The 23293-nt window shown below is 45.3% G+C and overlaps 1 protein-coding gene across 5 annotated transcripts in view; it reads left to right on the top strand.

Moving 5' to 3' along the window:
- The window catches only part of WASL (WASP like actin nucleation promoting factor), a 58322-nt gene extending 51177 nt beyond the window's left edge, over positions 1-7145 (top strand). For 3 of the 5 annotated variants that reach the window (XM_040594906.1, XM_040594911.1, XM_040594912.1), the window contains one exon: positions 715-3441. In XM_040594906.1, coding sequence (XP_040450840.1) covers positions 715-776 — 62 coding nt within the window. In that variant the 3' untranslated portion in view covers positions 777-3441. Of the gene's footprint in view, positions 1-714; positions 3442-6848 lie in introns of those variants that run through there. The other 2 variants (XM_040594907.1, XM_040594908.1) reach the window with 2 other exon arrangements.
- The last annotated feature ends 16148 nt before the right edge of the window (positions 7146-23293 follow it).

The raw sequence follows: 23293 nt of genomic DNA, 5'->3' as shown, positions 1-23293 counted from the left end.
TGCCTGGTGTAGTAATCTCCAGTTTTGGTACTTTACATAAACTAAATAGCAGAAGGGTGCTAAATACAATATTTTCCTAGGGAAGAAAATGTGCTTTCCTAACAAATAAGTAGTTTAATTTTAACAGGCTACAATTTTTAAATTATGATACATGCAAAAAGTGGAAGACTGAGTAAACTTAACGACAAACATTGATGTTGAAGTTGACATGCATTACGCAGCTTAGAATATTCCAGTAACCACAATAATCTTCAGCTCACAGATTTTTTTTATCTGCTTGTACAGTAAACAGAAATCCCAGTATGCAGTAAAGCTGGGGAAGCAGTTCTTAAGTTTCAGAAACCAGTCTGTCCTTGAAGTTTTAAACCCAATCTGGAACAAGCTGGCCCCTCTCACATTCTTTAAGAAAGAGTAATAAGTAGTAAATGTTAAATGGGAACTTCTGTTTCTTTTTTCCTTATAGCAGAAGACAAGATATATTTTTTTTCTACCAGAGGAAAGGAGTGAGAAAGGAAACAAATTAGATTTAACTTTCAGCCGGTATCTGTCCACATCTGCCATGTCTAGCTATCTTAAAATAGAGCATTACCAAATGTGTTGTAGTGACCTCCTTGAACTGATTGTTCTGTTTTCAGAAAGTTGTGGGAGTGATCAATAACACTTTCTTCATGTTAATTTGGTGCATGCAAGTGACTTGCTTTTTTTGTCTTACAGATGAAGATGAGGATGAAGATGATGAAGAAGACTTTGAGGATGATGACGAATGGGATGATTGATCATATATTATTATATATATATTTTTTAAGGTGAATGATATACTAAACACTACTTTCTGTCTATGGATTCTGTAAAATTATCATGTAAATGTTCTACCAATTTGCTGTATATTTTTGTTGCCTTTTGCTTTTTTATTAATCTGTGCAATACCTCATTTAATCTGTAAAGGTTTGTCATAATCCTCTGCAAAGCTACTCCCTGTTAATGTGTGCAAGTTTACACCTGGATGATCATGTACATGTGAATACTTTCCATTCCATCAATAAGGGAGTTTAAATGTAATATGTGAGACTGACAAAAACCTTAATGTAATTTAGTTATAATGCAAGAAGGAAAACACTATTTTCATACCCTACTTTTTCTGTATCTAAATTTTCTTATTAAAACCTAGTATAGCACTATGTTCTTTAAGTGATGCAGCTCTTAGTTTATTTAGCCCCTTCATTTCAAATGCAATGCTACATGAATGTTGAGGCTGGTTTATACTCTTGCATGGTTTCAAATACATCACAACATTGCAGTTCAAGTCTTAGCAGTATGCTTTACGTAAAACAAAATCACTGCAGAAATGCACAGCTGGTTGTGAAGATTACCTTGCTCTAACTGTAGCAATACTGACTGCTATTGAACAGCAGTAGTAATTACACCTTTCAATTAGGGAGCTCTCTATGTGAAGTTCAACAGGGTGGCTTTACACTGTAATAGTGATAAAGACATCTTTGATGCAGACAAGTTCAGTCTTTTCTTTTTTCTTTTTTTTTTTTTTTCTTTTTTTTTTTCCCCCAGCTCTTACTTTCAGAAGGAAGAAGTGTGAATTACTTGGGGGCTGTACTGGAGGCTGGCAATTGCTACAGTTTGATTTATTTTGAAAATCAATTTCATGCGGTTTTCAGGCTGAAGGGCTGCGTTTAATGCTTGCTTCAATAATGTTTAATTACTTTTTAACATTTGTAGGACATTGGTGTACTAATAAAGTAAACATAAGTGGTATTACTTTGCAGTCTTTGCGTTATGGTACACAACAAATGCCGAAACACCAATCCTACATCCATAAAGTTGGAAAGAAGTTAACTCAGAATATACACTTTGAATAAGTACTGAACTTTATGGCAATATTCTGTCTTCATATGTTGGCTTTAAGGTCAAGGGTTGTGATGAAGATCAGGAGCCCAGTTCACAAGAATAGTATTTGAATAAGTGGACAGAAAATGGGATTCTCATTTCACAGCTTGCACGTTTATGTAAGTTGTACTTTGTAGTGCAGTAAATATAGGCATATCTGCCTATTACAAAATACTAATCTATGCTATGTGGGTATTTAATATCTGCAGCACTAATTACTGTACTTACTGTAATTTTCAGGTAGTAAATCTTTTTAAAAACCACATTATCTGACATGGAATGTTTAGTTAAGTCAGTCATATTTGGAGCGTAGTTAATGCCTAGTGTCCTGGGTCTTTTGACTGTAGTCAAGGTATCAAACTAAATTTAAGTTATCAGAATTGTATTGACTGAAACCCAGTGTTGACCTGATCTTGACAGGCTGGACCTGCATGATACGGCTTGGATTTCTAACCCAGTTATAAACTAGTCTTTAGCGAATTAATTTAGTCATATGAGAAGAAAGGAAAGTTGCTGAGAAGTAGTGGGAGACGTAAGGTAGTTAAATTATTCAGAGGATGCTAACTTCCTTCCAAGAGTAATTTAAGCACATAACTTGAGGGGAAAAAAACTTCCAAGTGGTCTCACTCTCTTGCGGTAACTTTTGCGTTGCCCCCTGCTGCTATAAACACTTCCTGCTAGCTTTGCTGCTGTAATGGCTTGAGCATCGGATCAAGTGCAAGTGCAGCCGGGGGTAGCTACAGGCAGTGGAGTTAGGAACTCGTGTATAAGGAAAATATTTGTATGGCTTTCATATAACTTCTGGCACTGCTCCCATATTGCATATAGGGCATTTTAAAATTTAGCAGATGAGGCCTAGAGGTTTTCCTACCATGCTACTTACTAGATATGTTTAGCTGTTATGTTCCCAGAATTGGAATTTCTGTAATATAGTTAATAATTAAGTATCGCAGTTCATTAATCAAACTTCTGTTCCAGGTTGTAGCATCTCTGAAGTTACATTATTGAATAAAACTTTGATTTGTAGATACTGGCCAAAGAAAGCTTTTGGGTTTTCAATTTCTTTTTCTTCACACAAAAAGTACACTTGTGGTGTCCAGGTTAATATTTACTTTCAAGTAGTGTTTGTACATGATAAATTTCAGGCATAAAGACTGCAATGGCAGTTAAGTTACTCAAAACTGCATGCTTCAGCATTCTGCCACTTGCACTGTGAGCAGAAGACAGCATTTCATGATACTGGTGCATTGTTGCTAAACATTGTAATGAAGGCCTCTCTTATATATTCCGGTTAAATGACTGTCCAGATAGCCTTAGCAATTAACGAACTAGCATGAGGCTTTTGTATCTCAACACTCTATGTGCATAGACAATATCAGCTAGCCACTTGTACGTATGAAATCCGTAAGAACTTCTCAATCATTCAGTTTTCCATTTATTGAACTGAAATTTTTAGTATGTGAATTTTTGAAATGTACAGTGAATAGGATGTTGCACTGGTGGCAATTCATCATGGAGCATAATAAAATTAATTTGACCCAACTACTGTAAAACTGTGTGGTTTTTAAGTGCTAATTGTGGCACAGCTTTTAAAATAGATCTGCATATTGATTACGCACTTTAAAAGTAACTTTGGTCACCTAGCCAAGTCCACAAAGCAGTAAATAGCCGCTGTCAGATCGCAGTAGTTTTCGTGTCTCTGGAAAGTTGGATTGTGCTAGTGAATAAACACAATGAGTAAGAATGTGACACCCTGTCCTCTTGGCAGGTTTCATGGCTGCTCAGCAGCTTCTCTGGGAACAGCTACTGCTGCAGGCAAGTGCAATAATCCAGCAACGTTTCAAGGTCAAACAAACATGGCTTCATTAATAAACACTCAGGGAGCAGTACTAACTAGTTAACTCCTGTCGATGAATGCTCTTAACTTACGAGGTTTTTACAAACCTAAATCTTTGTCTCGCGAGTTACATTATTTGAGCTCAGGACACTTTCAGACGTTTGCTTTCCTTCTGCAAAGCATCTGAAGAGTCCAGCATTGCAGATTTTTGTCTGGCATACACTTTCTTTTAAAGTTTAGTACTTCTCTGATTTTTAGACCTTAAGTACAAAGCAAAGTTGGAATCATTACTTACAGGATGTGCTGAGGTATGTTTCCTCTCCACTTAGTAAACAGAAGTGTAAAACATGCCTTTGAAAGGAGGCTAGTCTTTCAAATTGGGTTGTTTGTTGGGGGTGTTTTTGACAGTGGTTACTTTCCCAAGTAAGATGTATGCAAAGAGAAAAGAGGAGGAGAGATCCTTTTGTTTTTAAGACTGTTACAACTCCCCTGCAACAGCCTTTATCTAATCATTAGAGGAATTCCTGGTCTAATTAAAGTTCCTGAAGCTTAAGTACAGTGATAAGCAGCTTTATTTATAGAAAAGTGAAAATGGTTTAGGGAAACTTAGAAGATATTAAGCCTCTGTCTCCAAAAGGTGTGGTGTTACCCTCTAGCACTGCAGTAAGGACTCCTATTGCTATGTGTTTGTTTATTGCCTAGAGTTTTCTTGTGAGTAAGAAGATGGAAAGGATGGGATAGTATTAACTAGAACGGGAGCAGTGAAGGTCTAATGCCCGTGTTTAAACTTGCTTGTCAGTGACAGCAGCCTGGCCCTTTTCTCTAAGGTAGTCTTTGAACGTTTGAGAATATTTATGCAGTTGTGGAGGAGACTTCTTTTTTATTCACCAAACTGCTGTGGCACATCTGCTATTTTGTGCCTGAAAAAAATAAATCATTAGTTGTTTGAACTCAGATCTAAAAGGAATGCAGATACATGTTGACAAGTAGAATCATTGCATCAATGTCCAAATATAAATGAGTTGTTTTCCGACATTTTATTTCATGCTGAATTTTACAGTTTTTGCAGGAGTAACCTGCTAGAATGAGCTAGAATAGTAATTTATTAGCTATCCAAATTTTTCTCTAATGTAGTTTTGTGTAATACCTGCAGGACTTACTGATCTATAAACAGCTTAATACACACTTGAAACTGTGAAGCTTGATATTTTACATTTAACGTAGTTTTCATCTATTAGTACTGACAAACATACTTAAAGGCCTTTTTGCTAGTGCTTTAAAGAGTTTTTGAGTCTCTTTGGTAGGAAATTTTTGAGCCACACACTTCATGCACGTGATTTTTCCCCTGCCTGAAGCTTTGTTGTCTTCTCTGAGTTTTGTTACTTGAACTGTATGAATTTTAAACTTGTTACTTGAGGATTAGATAAAGGGGTGTAAGAGAAGCTTTAAAAAACAGAACAAGTTCAGAAACCCTCATCACCAGCATTATATTTTTGTATGTGCCAGCCGAGGGACACAATACGATCTAGAGTTTAAAGCTTAAGAAATATGATACACAAAATATTTGCTTAAATGACATTGGCAAGCATGCAGAATCAGGAATTGGCCCTTCTGGATGTTGATGCCAAAAAACTAGGCAACTGCCAGAGCACTTGAGCTGGATTTGGAGCCCTTTGTTGGTAGATGGGGCTTTCTCAGATAATCAGGATACAAGGAACACAGACTGACAAACTGTGAGAAGCTTGCATCCTTGGGGGTTTTTGGGGGGTTTTGGGGTTTGTTTTTTTTTTACTAGATGCTGCTATTCTGGTTAGAATAGTCTTTTGGACCAAAACAGTGCTTATTTCATCATCAAGAGAAGTGATCCCCAGCATGTAGTCCTTTGCCAATGTTATGACTTTTCAACTGTCAGCAAGGAATCTCTTTGTTTTTTTAATTCAAAATGAAATACAAAAAGCAGTCTAGACCCAGTTAACATAAAAACATGCTTTCTGTGGTTAGTCTCCTGCAGGTAATGTGTGCAAGCATGAAGGCAAGTGGCTAAAGCAGAAATCTCCTAACTAGTAGTAGTATTTTTCAAGGACCTACATCAAGAATGAAAAGTTTTCACCTGTAGTAGCTTTTAGTACGTAATCCTGCCCTTAGAGAGTATGTTACTGAAATGCACTTGCTGTCCCCAAGACAGGTAAGAGTAGTAGTAGTCCTGGAGACTCTAGTGGCCCCTCTGCTCTCGGTTGCGTTACGCAGTGCTCAGGCCTGCATTTGATACTCTTGACCACGCTAATAGTGGGTTATCCGGTACAAAACCAAATAAGTTGTTTGTATGAAAGTAGGTGCCAAGAGCACATGACAGGGAATGTCCATGGTATCGCTGTTGGGTTTGTTTTTTAAATGGGGATACTACTGATAAGTTCTCAGCATCCCATCCGGCTCCTGCTAGGTTCTGTGCTGCCCTTTCCATATGTGAGTCGATGTAATCCCTGGATGAAAGCACAGCAGGGTGGTACCTGGGCCTTTTTGTTTCTTCACCATGTCTTTTACCAAACAGAAATAATACGTCTTTAGAAGTATTTCTAGTTGAATTTTCCAAAACTTCTGTCTGAATGGCACTGTGGTCTGGAAAGGGAAATGCTGATTTTCTTGGCAGGAGGTCTCCCGGCACACTCTGTAGTCTTAGAATGCCAAGTATTTGGATATGGCACATTACATTGCTAATCTGCTCCTCAGCCAGGCAGCCCATCGCATCTTCTTGTGGAGAAAATAGTTTTTAGAAACCTACTGTATATTATGAATTACCTAATTCTAATGCAAGTTATCGGATAAAGCAGAATTCTTACCAGGCTAGGAAAAAAGGAAAGCTACCAACAGAATTTAAAACCTCAGCGAGCAAGATGCCTGGAAAGAAGGCACAGCCCTACTGGGGCTTTTTAGTGGCCAAAATGGAGATAAAGAGTGTTCAGAGACCTTAAAAAAAAAATATCATCTGATTACAAGTCTGCAGAAGGACCAATAGAGTCCAGTAAAGCAAGATAAAGAAAAGAAAAACTGTGAAATCCTGTAGTGTTTAATGGATCCCTTTTGTGCTATAACATCCTCCGTGTTTGCTTTACAGGAGCTGGGAAACTCCTGCTAAACTGATGTCCTACTCGGATAACTGAAGTGCCTCTTTCTCGCAGATACATTATCACATCTCAGCCCTTAATACTCTCAGCCATTCTGGTCTTCACTACCAATGTCTTATTCCTGGACAGCTCTCCAAGCCTCATAATAAAAATACAGTTAACACAATTGCTTAACAGATACCTTCAGCAGCCTACAGCATGCAGCTGTTGTGTAACACACGAACCATTTCAAAGTGAACAGAAGTTGTCCTGGTGTGGATTCCTCTGGGGAGAAAATGGGCTTACCTACGTACTTAACTGAGGACTACTCAGAGATATTAAATGACCAACAGAGAAAGCTTTGAGCTGGTTGCTCTAATGAGCGGTGAGAGATGGGTGGCTGGTCAAAGGATAGCTGTAATCCAAGATGCGGTCTTCAAGGAGTCGACCCAACATAGATCACATAGAAAACAAAAAAGCTGGAATCTTTCTTTGCTGCTGGGCGCATTTCCTGGTTCATCATGTATGCTGGCTCTCTAGGTTATGTACCTCAGAAAATCACGCAGACCTTGGCCAGCAGCCGGTCAGGATGATCATCATCGTTCTGCTATTTCATGTGAGGAATCTGCCTCCTCAATCAAGCTGCCCATCCAGCCTAGAGATGATACCTGCATTTGGAATGAGTTTAATGCAGCATTCCTCGCACCTCACACCACGGATGCTAGCTAAGTTACCTTCAGCTAGATTGTAATGCAGAGGATTTAGTGAGACCCCTGCATTCTGCCAACCAGAAATGGATTGTTGCACCGTTACCTGTAGACATAAGGCATCTCTGTTGCCTGGAAGGCTGTAGCTGCCATCCCCTGATTGAAATCAAATGCTGTGGTAGCTGAAGTTGCTGGTTGCATTCATTGTGGGTTTGCTGCCAGAACAGCCTTTCTGTTGGTCCTGAAATCTTCCGGAAGAGTGATACAGTGTGAGATCATTACACATCTTTGTGGTTCCTGACTTTCCAATAAAACGAGACTATATGCTTCCTTATGTCCTTCCCTATTTTTAGCACAAAGCTTCTTACCTTCGACTCATTCTTCAGATGTTCTCTCTCTGCCTAGGTAGAACCAGTGCCTTCTGGAAGACAGTAGAAAGTCCAAGTATCCGAACATTTGCTATCTTACCCATTCTTTGCCATAAAACTCGTTCAGGTTGTTAGCAGGAGGGCAGAGCCCTGGATGAAGCTGCTGCTGTGGATGACAAGCACCTCGTCTAACTGGAAGCAGATTATCTCCTTGTGTTCTTTTGGAGGAGACTCCAAAGAGTGGTGGCCATCAACAAGACTGTCTGCAGGGAGTAGTTCAGCAGCACATTCAGAAAGCTACGGTGGACTTCACTGGGGTCTTGTCCCCATGCAGCAGGCCCTGTGGCTCAGCGTTCAAGAGATTTAGCTGTGTTCTGTCTCAGAAACAGGAGATGCGTTAGTGGGAAATCAGGATGGGATGTGTCGCAAAGCAGGCTCCTGCGTCTGTCCAACTCAGTATCTCCACTGGCTGTAATGAGAGTGTAGGCATCCACTGAGTAGGTGGGCACGTGTACTTCAGACACTTGGATGTAGGTGCCTTACTGAAACCAAATCGCACCAGCGTGCCCTGCGCCTTGGTTGCCCATCTGTGCAATGGTGGTAACTGTATCAAAAGCGATGCGTGTAAATACATAGAGACCATGGCACTGCGGTCCAGGCATGTGACACTTAAAAGTATTTTAAAATGCCATTTTACTTGTTAAAATTGAGTTATCTCAGTTCTTAGAACAAAAACATTAGGGAAGACTTCTTTATTCCTGTTAGGTGGTTTTCAGAATTGGCAGCCCTTTTTAAGCTCTCAAAAAGCAAAACAGAACCCACCTGAGTGGTGTCTGTACAGCAGAGTTCATCCGAGCAGTTTGCTATCTGTATGTGCAAATATCGGGTCATACTCCAGTGTGGCCTTAAAAAAAAATTTAACTCCTGTGTGAGCAGAACGCTGGGAGCTCACCCACAGCATGCGGTTCACATGGATTTAGTTTTAATAAACTATGTGAAAGACATGAGTTTTGGGACATGGAGTTACAGAGCAGTTGCTAGTCCCCTGGTTGACCAGCCAGGTTTGCAGCACACCCCCTCACAGCAGCTCCCGTCGGGAGCACTTCACTGTGACTGACGCTGTCAAGAGGCTTAACTGATCCCGAACAGGGAGTCCTGACGGGCGAGCCGCCGAGCCCGGCTGCGCCGTTACTGCAGGCAGCGTCCGTACCAGCGGCAGCAGCGATGTATGGCCCTGCCCTATGGCCCTGCCCTATGGCCCTGCCGTATGGCCCTGTCCTATGGCCCTGTCCTGTGGCCCTGCCCTGTGGCCCTGTCCTATGGCCCTGCCCTGTGGCCCTGCCCTATGGCCCTGCCCTACGGCCCTGCCCTGTGGCCCTGCCATATGGCCCTGTCCTGTGGCCCTGTCCTGTGGCCCTGCCCTATGGCCCTGCCCTATGGCCCTGCCGTATGGCCCTGTCCTATGGCCCTGCCCTGTGGCCCTGTCCTGTGGCCCTGTCCTATGGCCCTGTCCTGTGGCCCTGTCCTGTGGCCCTGCCCTGTGGCCCTGTCCTGTGGCCCTGCCCTATGGCCCTGCCCTACGGCCCTGCCCTACGGCCCTGCCCTGGGGCCCTGTCCTGTGGCCCTGTCCTGTGGCCCTGTCCTATGGCCCTGCCCTGTGGCCCTGTCCTGTGGCCCTGCCCTATGGCCCTGCCCTACGGCCCTGCCCTACGGCCCTGCCCTGGGGCCCTGTCCTGTGGCCCTGTCCTGTGGCCCTGCCCTGTGGCCCTGTCCTGTGGCCCTGCCCTATGGCCCTGCCCTACGGCCCTGCCCTACGGCCCTGCCCTGGGGCCCTGTCCTGTGGCCCTGTCCTATGGCCCTGCCCTATGGCCCTGTCCTGTGGCCCTGCCCTACGGCCCTGCCCTATGGCCCTGCCGTATGGCCCTGTCCTATGGCCCTGCCCTGTGGCCCTGTCCTACGGCCCTGTCCTGTGGCCCTGCCCTACGGCCCTGCCCTGTGGCCCTGCCCTATGGCCCTGCCGTATGGCCCTGTCCTATGGCCCTGCCCTGTGGCCCTGTCCTGTGGCCCTGTCCTGTGGCCCTGCCCTACGGCCCTGCCCTACGGCCCTGCCATATGGCCCTGTCCTGTGGCCCTGCCCTGTGGCCCTGCCCTGTGGCCCTGTCCTGTGGCCCTGCCCTACGGCCCTGTCCTATGGCCCTGTCCTGTGGCCCTGCCCTGTGGCCCTGTCCTATGGCCCTGTCCTATGGCCCTGCCCTGTGGCCCTGTCCTGTGGCCCTGCCCTACGGCCCTGTCCTATGGCCCTGTCCTGTGGCCCTGTCCTGTGGCCCTGCCCTACGGCCCTGTCCTATGGCCCTGTCCTGTGGCCCTGCCCTACGGCCCTGTCCTATGGCCCTGTCCTATGGCCCTGCCCTGTGGCCCTGTCCTGTGGCCCTGCCCTATGGCCCTGCCCTACGGCCCTGCCCTATGGCCCTGTCCTATGGCCCTGTCCTGTGGCCCTGCCGTATGGCCCTGCCCTATGGCCCTGTCCTGTGGCCCTGCCGTATGGCCCTGCCCTATGGCCCTGCCCTATGGCCCTGCCGTATGGCCCTGTCCTATGGCCCTGTCCTGTGGCCCTGCCCTGTGGCCCTGCCCTATAGCCTTGTCCTATGGCCCTGCCCTATGGCCCTGCCATATGGCCCTGTCCTGTGGCCCTGTCCTGTGGCCCTGCCCTACGGCCCTGCCCTATGGCCCTGCCCTGTGGCCCTGTCCTGTGGCCCTGTCCTGTGGCCCTGTCCTGTGGCCCTGCCCTACGGCCCTGTCCTATGGCCCTGCCATATGGCCCTGCCCTGTGGCCCTGTCCTGTGGCCCTGCCCTATGGCCCTGCCCTATGGCCCTGTCCTATGGCCCTGCCCTATGGCCCTGCCGTATGGCCCTGTCCTGTGGCCCTGTCCTATGGCCCTGCCATATGGCCCTGTCCTATGGCCCTGTCCTGTGGCCCTGCCCTATGGCCTTGTCCTATGGCCCTGCCGTATGGCCCTGTCCTATGGCCCTGCCCTATGGCTGCTCCGCTCTGCCTGTTCAGTGTGTTGGAGTTCTTTGCTGATTGGCCACAAGTGGTCACACATTTCTCCCTGAAGATGCAAAAAGCATCAGTTTTATGGGTGTAAATCATTATGAAATGACCAGAATTGGTGCCTCCCCCAAATCCCTGCAGGTCTGCAAGGCCGGAGGGCACAGCGGTGCTGCTGTCACGCTTTCAGAAAGCTCAGGGGCCTCGGAAGATTTTAAGTACAGGAGGCATTCTGTTTATGGCTTGGATTTACTGCAGCTCTGTGTGTGCTGGCTCCCGCCGGTTTCGTCTTACTGCTTCGTCTGTCTCTATCATCTGGGTTTGAAAGGGGCCATCCTGTTTTCATCAGGGCGCACGTTAAAGCTCTGACTTTATTTGAGGAAAGACAGCCAGTAGCTTTGAAGTGTGTGATAATATTTTTGCTGCGGGATGACGGTCACACTCTATATCCCCCAGCCTCTCAGGTCGTCACGGGACATTAGGAGAAACTGTGACTGGACACAGCTGAAATCAGATTGATTTACTTTCCTCTATTAAATTCCTTTTTTACTATGTGCACTTGATAAATACTACAGCCACAGGGTAAAAATGTGTCAGCTATTTCAGCTGAACAGTGTGATCCATGCTTACTTAAAACTGTTGGACTGGCTATATATTTTAAGAGCCCAGCTAAGATTTTATTAATCTTTCTGCATAATTTTCAGTGAACAGCTGCAGTGTCAACTTAGAGACAGAGAGGTCTTCCAAGAAACACAAGGGCAAACGCAGCTTTTTAAATCCGACCTCCTGTTTTATTACTATAAAGACAGTTGGGTTCTAATTTAGCAGCATCTGGTTTGCAATATTAATGAAGGAAAAAAAGAAACAAAAACTTTGTGTTGCTAATTTGACTGAAACTGGCAAAATGTTTCTGCCCGGTGCAGCCTCTTAAGGTCTTGCTAAATGGAAGCTCATAGACGTACTAACCCCAAAGTTTTTCACTCAGTTTAAATACTGGTTATTCCCTGCACGCATGTGCCAGCATTTTGTTTGGGACCTCTAAGCATTTCGCTAACACTAACCAGGTCAGAGTGCAAGAGGTTCTGTGAAAAGTTCAGGCAATAAAATGTAACTGCCCAAGTTGCAAGTGGGGAAGGCTCGTTTCACCAAGGCTTTAGCAGAATTTTGTGAAAAAGATATGTGCTCTACCCCATTGCTCCTTATTTCCAGCAGCATTACATTTTATCCAGTCATGAAATCTTTCCACCAAGCTGTATTTAGAACTACTAAACTGGGGCGCAGTCAAACTGTTGGGATGTTCTGGAAATAGGCAGCATGGGAGCTCTGCAACAGCAAACGCAGCGGAACGGTGGTACTATGTGTTTAATTGGTGTGATACCTCAGCCACAGGTTTGGCAAGGAATAGAGCTATTAGTTCGTAGAAAGTGAGTCCCTATAGGTTAGATTTTATAATGTTCATTGAGCAGCTCTCATGTACCACAGCTACTTGCTGGGGTCACAGGGTATGAGGTTGTCTCTGCATTTCATCACTGTTTCCTCTTAAATGTACGCTATCTCAGAGAAGCATGTACCTGATGTACAAACTATAAGGTTGCACTGGAGATGGGAGCATCTGGAACAATCTGCACAGTACGTATGATCAGAGTCCCCGGACTTCTTTCTCTGGGGCATGTAAGGGTTTGGCAGAATTCACAGAGAAGAAGCACAGACTGGAATTACAAGCCCGAGAAGGGAATTGTTAGGCTACCTGAGGCAGTGCCCCGTTGCACAGAAAGGCACCAGCCTGTACGAGAATGTATAAATTGATCCACAAGTTCGTATTACAGTTTTGGCAGTTCTTGCAAGCTGGCACAACATTTGGCCTTTGTAACAGGGGTAATTGCTTGGCTGATCGGAGGCCAGAGCTGCATAAAGGGCATACCCCTATGGTACTGGAGAGGCACTTAAAATAAAAATCAGGCTGATTCTGCATGCTGCATTATATTTATCAAATTCTTCTGACAGAGAATTTTTAATACCAGAACAAACTTACTTTCTCCTCCAAGTTGCAATTACATATTTCATATGTGGTGCAGGTGACTATGTAGCTGCTTTCCAGTAAACTCTGTAGAACGGATTTTTAAAGTAGAGAGAAGCAGCAGATCTATATTTGAAATGCTTTCTGGATTTTTTGCTTTGAAGAAATTAATGTTGAAGATCATTTGTTTAGATACATAGTGGAAGTTTCAGGTTTATCTTCCTTTGTCTACCAGAGAAACCTCTCGTTCATGTTTTATCACATTTCCAACCCCCAGGACAGAACCCTCTACCTGAAACACATTCAGGGATTTAAAAGCTTGTGTGATGTCTGCTAGGGAGTACATTCTTCACTGGTAGTGAGACATAAGATGAAAAGATGTCTTATTCTTTGTTCTGGTTCAGAGCCAGCGGGATGGAAAAAGCAGCTCGATGGCGCTTTCATTCAGACCGTGTTCATGGTTTAGGCTTGGCTTTTCCTTACCTCATGTACTTAGTTCTCCCATGACCCAAACAATGCCAGATGAGGATTAAAGGAGAAAAAAAAAGGTTGCAGGGTGTCTTTTGACATGACAAGGTGAGGCCCAGCACAGAGACGTGTGAGGAAAGGATTGACACTGGTGAGAGCACTCTGAACCCAAGCTGCTAACACCTGGATCATACTGAACATGTCTCCAAGAGAGTTATTAAACAAATATCCCAAAGCAAACACGGAAAAAAGCAAGCCTCTTCTATGCAAAACACTGAAATGAAGGGTAGGGGCAGCAGGAGAAAATAGAAGTGATGGGCAAGCCTCCTCCATAATCTGGAAGTGGTAATTGGAGGAATGGGAAAAAGACATGGAAAGAAAAACCTGATGATCGTTAAACCTTTGTTGGTGCCACACAACATGGAGGCCAAGCTGGTGAGAAAGCCCTTCAAGTGAGAAGCCTGTTCACTGGCAGCATGGTGCCCACCTCAGTCTCACAGCAAGGTGATCCTTCACATACAGCTTGGCAGAAAAGCAAATAAAGGGCTATATCATCCTTAGTTCCTCATATATTTTTAATGCAGCCTTCCCCCCTGTACTGCAGTGGCAGTCCTACTCACAAGCAGCCGTGTAGACACCGTGCAGGAAATTCTGCCACCAGTTAGCTCAGTGTTCACATTTTGAGGCATTATAGACTATCTGGTGTAAGAGGCAGGAGATTAGAGTAAAGCTACAGCTGCAACAGCATTTCCAGACTAATCCCTAATTTCACTTAAAAGCTGACTGTTATAAATTATACAACTCCTGATCTGCCTTCAGGTCACTCTCAGCTGGCTGCAACTAAATCAGATGTGCTGCTTTTAAAGGATGATGTTCTGTGTCAGAAATAACATACCCTAGTCCATTGTTTGCTTTTAAATGCCAGCAATGGCCCTGGAGACCTCCCATGACCTCAGGGCAGCAGGCAGCATCTCTTGCTGGCAGAAAGACTGGAATGCGGTGGACACATTTGAATCTTCTTTCTGCTTTACACAGAGATCATTGCAACTCTCCCAGCCCCAGCAAGAGGGCCGAATGGCCCTGCAGAGGTTTTCCACCCCATGGCTGGTTGAAGAACTGAACAGTTTCACCAGTTGCCCCAGGAAAAAATGAACCCTCCAGACTTCTTCATGAAAAGCAAAGGAGAGAAAGACACCCTGAGACTGCCTGAGAGACACATTAACCTTGAATTTCAAATTAGGAAATACCCTATAAACAAAGCTGCAGTCAAATTTAAATTCTCTCAAGACCACCGCTTCATTTGGAGAGGATGGTAAATATTTATGAGCTTGGAAAGAGGCCGATTTGGAAAGCGGGTGTTTAAACATTCATTGAAATATGACAGAGTGAATTCAGGTCTTTGTTTTCAGCGGTCTTGGGCATGTGAGTCCCACCACAACAGCAGCGCCTGAGGCCCAGAGGCGCAGGCTGGTTCTCTTACTCTGGTCAGAAATTCCACCCAGGAACCGACAAACTGGCCCAACCCTGATAAGAGAACCACCTCTGCACCTATCACCCCATTACCACTTTAACCCGGGGCACTACTAGTGCCAACACAACCATGAGAAAGTATCAGAAAACTGACAGGCAAAGCAAGTGATGGGGGAGCAATCTGGGGTCATGCAGCTCCCCAAATGTGATAATGACCCCATATTCCCAACTACTCACCACCAGGTCTCTTCTGGTGGGGAACCTAGCTGAGGAGCTGCAGGGCGGCACGCTTCAGGGGGAACAGTCGATTGCTTCAGAATTAATCATGCCCGTGGTGGGATCACGGCTGGCTAACATGTGCAATCAGCTATGGGCCCTACTGGCTTTGGAATGGATGACCATCAGAGGACCCAGTACCCTTAGCATTGAACAGGTCTGGTCACTGTGCATTTAATTAAGAATTAAGAATGAGGGCATTTTGTAGTATCAACATGCTGAAGAGTCACTCGCAGGTGAGGCTACCTGTTGCCATTCTGAGGTAGCCAAACAACAACTACCCAGTGTGAATGGTCTTCCACATCCACTGTGGTTGATACAAAGAGTAATGGGCTTACTTGCCACCTGAGAAGATGACAAAACACTAAGGAAGACTTTCCAATGGATGGTTGTTCAGGGACACCAGGAGCTCCAGCTATTATGTATTTTTAAGGACCTGTTTAATTATCTTTGATCTTGTCTTGGAGCAAAGGCCACTTTGGAAGCGCTTTCACAACTAATTTTTATGCTCTGCAGAGATAGGAACTGACACAACTTGCTCAATGCCCTTGAGGCACACCATGTCTCATAGCACAGAGCTGGCGGAGTGGGATTAGAGCTCAGGATTGTCTGACACCCAGCTGTAAGCTCAGCTCTCCACATGACCCGTGGGATTCGTCTCAGCGGGAATTTGAGAGCGGGAGCCAGTGGCACGCTGGGGTGATGCGGGCTGCTCAGCTGTGCTGGGCTATCAACATCCACAGTTCTGTTGTCACAAAGAGCTTAGGGGATGGATCCAGAACAATTTAAACCAAGCTAAATCCGCACTGCCCAGCACCGTCCTCCCTCCATTCCTGGCCAGAGGTTCCCACCACCTCCCCTGCACTAGCAACACGGTGCTGAAACTGCAGTGAGAGGTCTGGGGAACCAAACCAGACCCGTCTTCCTTTCTGTTTGGTTGGTTTTCTTTTTGTTTTCTTTTTTTGGGGGAGGGCACTGGTTTACCTCCTTGAACTGACTGCTTGCAAGTTTGGTGGGAGAGAGGGGGCAGCAACACACAAAGTCAGACATGAAGGGGGCAACAGGGACTGCAGCAGAGCTGCAAAACTGTCCTGGAGCTGGTCTAACTGGTATTGCACCTAAAATCCAACTATCAGGATGTTTGGAGTGAGGTGATCTCACATAGACTATTTTTGGTCACAATAAACTACAGCAGAGACTGAGAAGTTTAGCTCATGAGTGTCTAGACAAAAGATAAGCCTGGCGTGGGATGTCAGAAGTCCTGTAACGGGGGTTAGTGATGCACCCACACCTGCATGCTAAACAGGGATGAAAGGCAGGAATATTCACCCTGTCTGGGTGCTGCCTGTGCAGTCACACACCCTGGGCTGGCACTGGTGTCTCTCACCGGCTCTCTATATGGGTAAAGTTTGCCTGTATCTGCTTCCTCGACACAATCCAGACTGACCTGTGGCAGTCAGGGCAGACTTAGAATCATAGAATCATTATCAATGTATGTTACTAAAAAAAACCAAAACAAAAAACTGTGGCTCCACATGTTTCTCAGAACAAGCCCTGGAAAGAAAAGCACAAAGCACATGAAATATTTAGCCCTTTACGGGTGGATTCACCTAGTGCCCTTGGCAGAAATGCCATAATGGAGTGCAGAAGGGATGAATTTCTTACCTATGGAATTGAAACTTCAGGTACCTCCCATGAAAGACAAATAGTCTGATGGATACAGGTTACACTTGGTTAGTCTGGTGAAATTGTCTCCTAGGCCACTGCTGTGAAACAGCCACAATTTATCCTCCTCAGGGTGCACAAGCATTTCTAACTGTCCTTTTGGTTCCTTATGTGCTTGCTTCTTAGGTGACTAAATGACAGAAATGGCATGTCTTCTTTCAACTGCATTCTTGCATGGCTGAGTCAGTCTTGGGATTTCTGTCCTTGTGGCTTGCTTCATCCGCTTACAAAATTTCTTGCACTGGGTCATGGGCTGTGCTTCTCTTACCGCTTAGAAATACACTGACATTCATCATATTCACTTATATTCAGCCAGTCACAACATTCCTGTTAGCAAAAATAAAAATAAAAAAATTAAAAACAATGTACCTAATAGCTCTTGGTGTCTGAGAGTCTTGGAGCACGCTTGAGTCTATGTGAGCATAGCCTTGCAGTATTCTGAGGCAGATCAATACTGATATCTCCAAGGCAAAGTAGAGTCACAAGAAATTAAGCAATGTAGCCCAGAGAACACAAATAGCAGAAGCACAGCCCAGGACATAACCCTCAGTCTTGCCTCTGGGATACACGTTCTGGCTCTTACCAGAAATTCACTGAGAATTTTTAGCATGACAACATTTTAAGGAAATAGAAGCATCTTTCCCTTTGTTAGAGTTCCATAGAAAATAATTCTTTTTTTTTTTTTTTTTTTTTTTTTTGCCATTAAAAAGGTTTTATAATATTCATATTCATTTGAAGCTGAAAACAGTCAAATATTACAGTTAGAAATAAATACACCTGACAGGTAGGCTGTTGCCCTGCTTTCAGCAAGGGCAGAATTTTTCCATATCTCCATTTTTCTTTTGGGCTGATCCATCCTTTTCACACAGAACAGTTACATCTGGGTCCGATAGTGCACCGGTTACCCCACAGCTGGTTGGTGACAGTTGCCCTATTTTTCCGCTGTCTTCACAGGAAGAAAGCAAGGCCCTCAACTGCTGCACAGTAGCTGCAGTTCACTCTTCCACCTTCCAGTTTTGGCGCAAGGCTGCATCCACCCGGCAGACCCAAAGCTGCAACAGACCTCCAGCTCGCAGAACAGCCCTGGCAAGCCAGGAAACACCACAGACCTGGGGGCAAAAGGCTGATCCATGCTGGGAGCATGTGGCTCCGGTAGCCCACTTACTTTGTCCAGATTCATGCTCCCATGCTGCCTGCCCGAGCTGCGATGGCATGCCTTGCCCGTAAGCCTCCTCCCGCGTGGCTCCAGGTCTTGTCGGCTTGGGGCGAGGCTGAGGACTGGGAAGCCCAAGTCCCAGCTGAGAGGTGGGATGTTGAGATGTCTCCCCTCAGATGATGAAAGTCTCTTCTGAGCAGCAGGTCTGAAACATGAGTCCTCTGTACTTGCAAGAGCAAAAGAAATCTCATATAAAATAAAATGACCAAAATACTGCAGAAACCACAGTCCAGTTCAGAAACTTCATTTAGAAGTGCCAAACTTGAAACATCATCAGTGGGCTGACATTTCACGTGTCTGAAAAGGAAAATATCTCATGCTACATATATAAAAGCGGCCACTCCAAATCACCAGGTGCTTCTAAAGAGCATCTTCTCAGTGATACAGGCATACAATTTAATTTCTGATCAAGGCTTTCTCTCCTGGCTGCAGGGTTTCTCCTTGTGTGTGAGGCACAATTATCACTATCCTATTCAAGAACTTAAAATTCAAAATTAAGTAATTGAACTGGCAAGTCAAAGCAAACTTGTGTTGTAACTTTTGCGGAATGAATCTAAAAATGAATTCTATCTTAAGTGCAGGGTTTTGCAAATGGAGACCAAGACAGTGTACGTACGGTGCTGGGCTTAATGTGTGAAACCAAATTCCACTCCCTCTTCTAAGTGTTTGGTTCCTGTTGGTATCAAGCATAGGGAGTGTTAAGCCAGCATCTAGCATAAGGCTTTGGCTTCCATGTGATAGTTTTTTTCTAAAGTTACATCTGATTTGAATAGATTTGGAAAAAAAAAATGTAGGAAATTTTTACAACTTTCGATATTGTTCCAACTTGCAGATCCTGTGGTGTTTCCACATCTAAGAGCATTAGTATAATAATGGCAGGAGCTTCTGTGTTAGCAGTTTCAGGCTTCTGCTGCTGAAAGCACCACACCATACGATCCTTTTCATAACCTTCTTGCACTTTTAAGAGACAGTTGGTGAATTTGCCCATTCCTTTTTAATGGGAATGCTGTTCCAAGAACTTTCTTGTTCTGAGTTAGGAAATATCTTCTAATTTTTCATCCAAGTGCAATCATGCACGGTGTCTGTCCTTTCTTTTTTTTTTTTCCTACTGTTAACAGTGCCCTGTAGCTCTTTCCCCTTTGCAGTATTTATAGACATGAGCTGAAATCCTTTTGAGCTTTTGTTTGGCTAGACTGATCCCACCACCTGTTCTCATCTCTCTCATAGGCCAGCCTCTCCAGTTCCCCAGTTATCCTAGCCATTTTCTTCCCCTCTTCCGATTCAAAATTTTTCCTGGCTGTTACTTACTGGAATGGTACACACTCTTCCAAACGCTGTTTCACTTGAGCCTGCACTCAGGAACAATTCCTGGAGCTACCTCTCCCCTTACACCCAGGCATTGCAGGTACCCCCTTCATGGCTACCTCATGGTAGTTACGTGTCACTCTCTACACAACCCACAGAGAAGTCTTCTCTATTTTTGTTGTGGACCTGCTCTGCCTTAATCATTACTTCCATAGTTTTGATGAACTTCCGAGGGAACTGTTTGAGTAATGGCATGGAAGTCTTGAATACTCACAGCTTTTCTTCTGCGCTGGGAGGGCTGCACCGGTGCTGTGCTAGTGTGTGGGCAGGGGAGAGGCCTTGGCCATACTCCCCTCCACCTTACTGCCTCCCGTGCCCCGGGACATCCATTTCTGCCCCACACCACGCCAAGACTGCGCTGCACCGGCTCCTCTGGTTACCAGCTGCGTGCAGCGCAGGCTTGGGCTCCAGAAATGGATGTGGCTTCGCCTGGAAGGAGCCTCACTGGCCACCTGCCCTGTTTGGTGGGAAGCAAGCATCTCTGGCAGGGCTGCCAGACCAGCACCTCTGCCCCCAGCTAACACCCCAGCGGCCGAGCAGCGTGGGTCACTGTCCAGAACTAGTCTAACAGGTGACTTGGCAGGAGGCAGGAAACTTCCAGAAGACATGGAAATAAAATCTCTCAGCCTTTTATGAGGTCGTTTTCTTTCAATAAGCTCAGACATTTCCCTAGGTGACGAGGCACAAACTAAAAAGCCAGCTCCTGGAATTACAGGTAACAGTCAGGCTCTGATATTTCTGGTGCTCCCGTAAGCCAGCTCTCTCGTACCACGTTATATGGCATGGATGTTCACATGGGTACACGTTATGGAAGGGCCAAAGCATGAAGGCGCTGCCCCCCTGTTGGATGACCCAGCGTGCAGGGCTTTGCAAGGTGGCACGGCCTCCGGCCACCACACCAGGCTGCAGCCCTTGCCCGGTGCAGCTGGGTGGCAAGTCACCACTGCAGTGGCACCACAGCAGCATGGGGAAGGGTAGCTGTGGGGTGGTGGGAGGACCCCATGTCAGTCTCAACCACAGTGTGTTGTGCTCTGTGCAGTACCCAGCTCTCCCCTCCCGCTCCCCAGCCTGAATTTGGGGGAACACTCATGGGAGAGACTTGGCTCAGTGTAAATAGGGGACCCAGGTTTTGCTTTTTTTCTTCCTCGGGAAGCTACGGTATTTCTGCTCTTCACTGGGCTGGTTATTTCTGCAACTCATGAGGAGATAAATAATGTCCTAAGGATACTTTCTTTGTTCCTAAAGACAATATAACCCATTGCCTTCTCCTGTCCTTTTACCTCCTCAGTGACAGCAAGCACTTGGTTACCCTTCACAGCTCTTTTATTGCTGACCAATTCATTTTGACAGATTTTGCTGTGTTTGTTTCTCTGACTGTCTTTGAGAGAACGCAGATGGCCACCTGCTGCAGGGAGACCTACAAGTCCAAACAAGGAGCATACCTGCATCCCAGGGCTCTCTCGTCCAGACACTGTGTCTAGCTCTGATGGGAGTATAGTGCTGGATGTGCAGGAGGTGACCCGGGGCCACCTCACAGGGCAAACAAGGCCTTCAAAGAAAATGATTTACCTCTCTGTGGCTCAAGGGAAGGGTTCAGAAACTGAACTGCACTTACAGGCAGGGCTGGGGCCCCAAGGGGAAGCGCCCAGCTGCGAGGTGTTTGTTCCCCAGGCAGGAACACGACTTGGCACCTCCTGGCTCCTGCTAAACCATCTTCCAGTCTGGGAAGGCGGCACAGTACCTCCCAGAAGGGTTTTGGACCCTTGTCACATGGTGCTCGCCTGCTAATTTGAAAGGAAAACAGATTGCTCCTTGGAAGCATCCGTGAGGGAACTCAGCACCATCAGCAGCAGGGCTGACACCCAGCTGAGGAAGGAAGGGGGCTGACTTTCCCTTCAGCAGGACATCACAACCTTAACAAGGTGTTACCGGGGGCTCTGCCTCACGGCTCTGCAAATAGGAGACGCGCCTTGAAATGCCTCCAAGTGAAACTGCTGTGAAATTTATGTAGGCAGAAGGCAATTACCCAGATTAGACTTTGGCTAAGGCACAGGACTGACACTTCGTAAGGAAGTGCACCGCAGGAGCTTAAATAACCACATGTGGCCGCTCCTTCCGTGAGTTTACACCTTCGCTGAAATACTAATGTCCATCGTCAGAGCAGGCCTCACACCAGAACGGACTGACGAGCCACTTGTCAGCAACCGCAGTCAGCAGCTCTGGCCAAGCCTTCGCAAGGGCCATGCCCATCACCCTTCTCTTCTGCAAAAGAGCAACTACAACAGGTCTTACCAACCTGAAAATTGAATTTTACTTTCCTTTTTTCTTCTATCTAGCTTTTTCCTTCTTCCACATTCTTTTCTTCTCTTCCACCATCTGCCACTTTTCAGTATTCATTTTCTTCTCTGTCACCTTTTCCTATATCAGTTTTCACATCCCATAGAGGCAGTTTCCTCACCTCTCGTTCTCCCTCTTTCCTTAAATGTTTCGGTTTGGTTTTTTAAACATTGTCTTGTCTTCCTCCAAATCCTCTCCATTGTGCTTTCTCTGAGTTCCCTCCCTATCTTTTATTCCCCCTTGCAGCTGTTTAGCTGCTTCTGGCATTTGATTAAACATTTTGCTGTTTCGCATCCTTCACAAAGCTGCTGCACACAAGGTCTGGGGTGATAGGTCTACTCCTGACTATGGTCTGCATTCCACCATTGCTTCCATCCTCAGAAGATCCCAAGCTCCAACTTCCATTTGGTCATGGGAGATCAACCATAGGTTGATTTTTAGGCTATGGGAGCCTACGCAGTTATAAAGGCAGCTAAAGACTAATGGTACGTACCATATTTCCTGTGATACTGGGTCTAGAAATACTCAAGAGTTGCTGTGATCCTGAGGCAAGAGGAAGAATGTTAGAAAGTGTTTCAATTAGTTGTACATTGCTTTTGGTATGTTCTAGTTAATAAACACAAAAGCAAAAAGATATCTTCACTGTTTTCTTGCTGTAATAGTAACATTCATGACAACTCACTAATGGATCCCCTCTCCATTATGCTTGACTTCCCTCCAGTAATTTGTTCCTGTTTCTGGGCAAATCTGTCTCATTGATATTTCTAGATAGACGCTTACCTGTATTTTTTCAGTACCACTGCAATGCTGGGTACTCTTAAGTAATAACTTTGGTGTAGTTTTATGTCAAAGAAATACTAATTCTTGTATTTATTGTTGAAATGAGCAAACTAGTTAATAGTTAGTAGTGCTTCTAAACATGTATATCCTCTTGCCTTTCAACATTTTGGCCACTGCTCAGTTTTCTTCATGTTATCGCTCCCTTCACACTAGCTGAAGCACCCAGAACCATAACGATGACGGAGGGAGATGTCTAGTACTACATGAAGAAGGGCTATTCATGCCATCGCCTGTGATGTGATACGTCCAGCCGTGCATCTCCAAATGATACTGGCTCGGCTTCCACCATACCATATTGACAGTTCACACTCTGCTTGTTGTTCACCTGATATCATATGAAAGTTTTTCCACCCGAATGCTAGATTGCTTTTCAAGTTTCTCTGACTGCATGTCTGCACTGGAGTTAGTTCTGCCCAGATACAGCCATGTGCACCTGTACTGAATGGATAATTGAATAATTCTGCTGCAACCTTAAAATATCTACATTTATTTTTAACCTTTAAGTCAATATGAACTGCGGCTCTATTCGTCACCCACTTCCCCTTCTGTTAGATCAAGATTTAGGACCTGGTACACCACACCGATGACCTGACAGCCCACAGCTTAACTCTAGTTGTA

The sequence above is a fragment of the Falco naumanni genome, chromosome 5, assembly GCF_017639655.2.
Source record: "Falco naumanni isolate bFalNau1 chromosome 5, bFalNau1.pat, whole genome shotgun sequence".
Taxonomy (NCBI): Eukaryota; Metazoa; Chordata; class Aves; order Falconiformes; family Falconidae; genus Falco; species Falco naumanni.
Note: the sequence above shows the minus strand (reverse complement) of the source record. Positions and strands in the feature narration are given on the sequence as shown.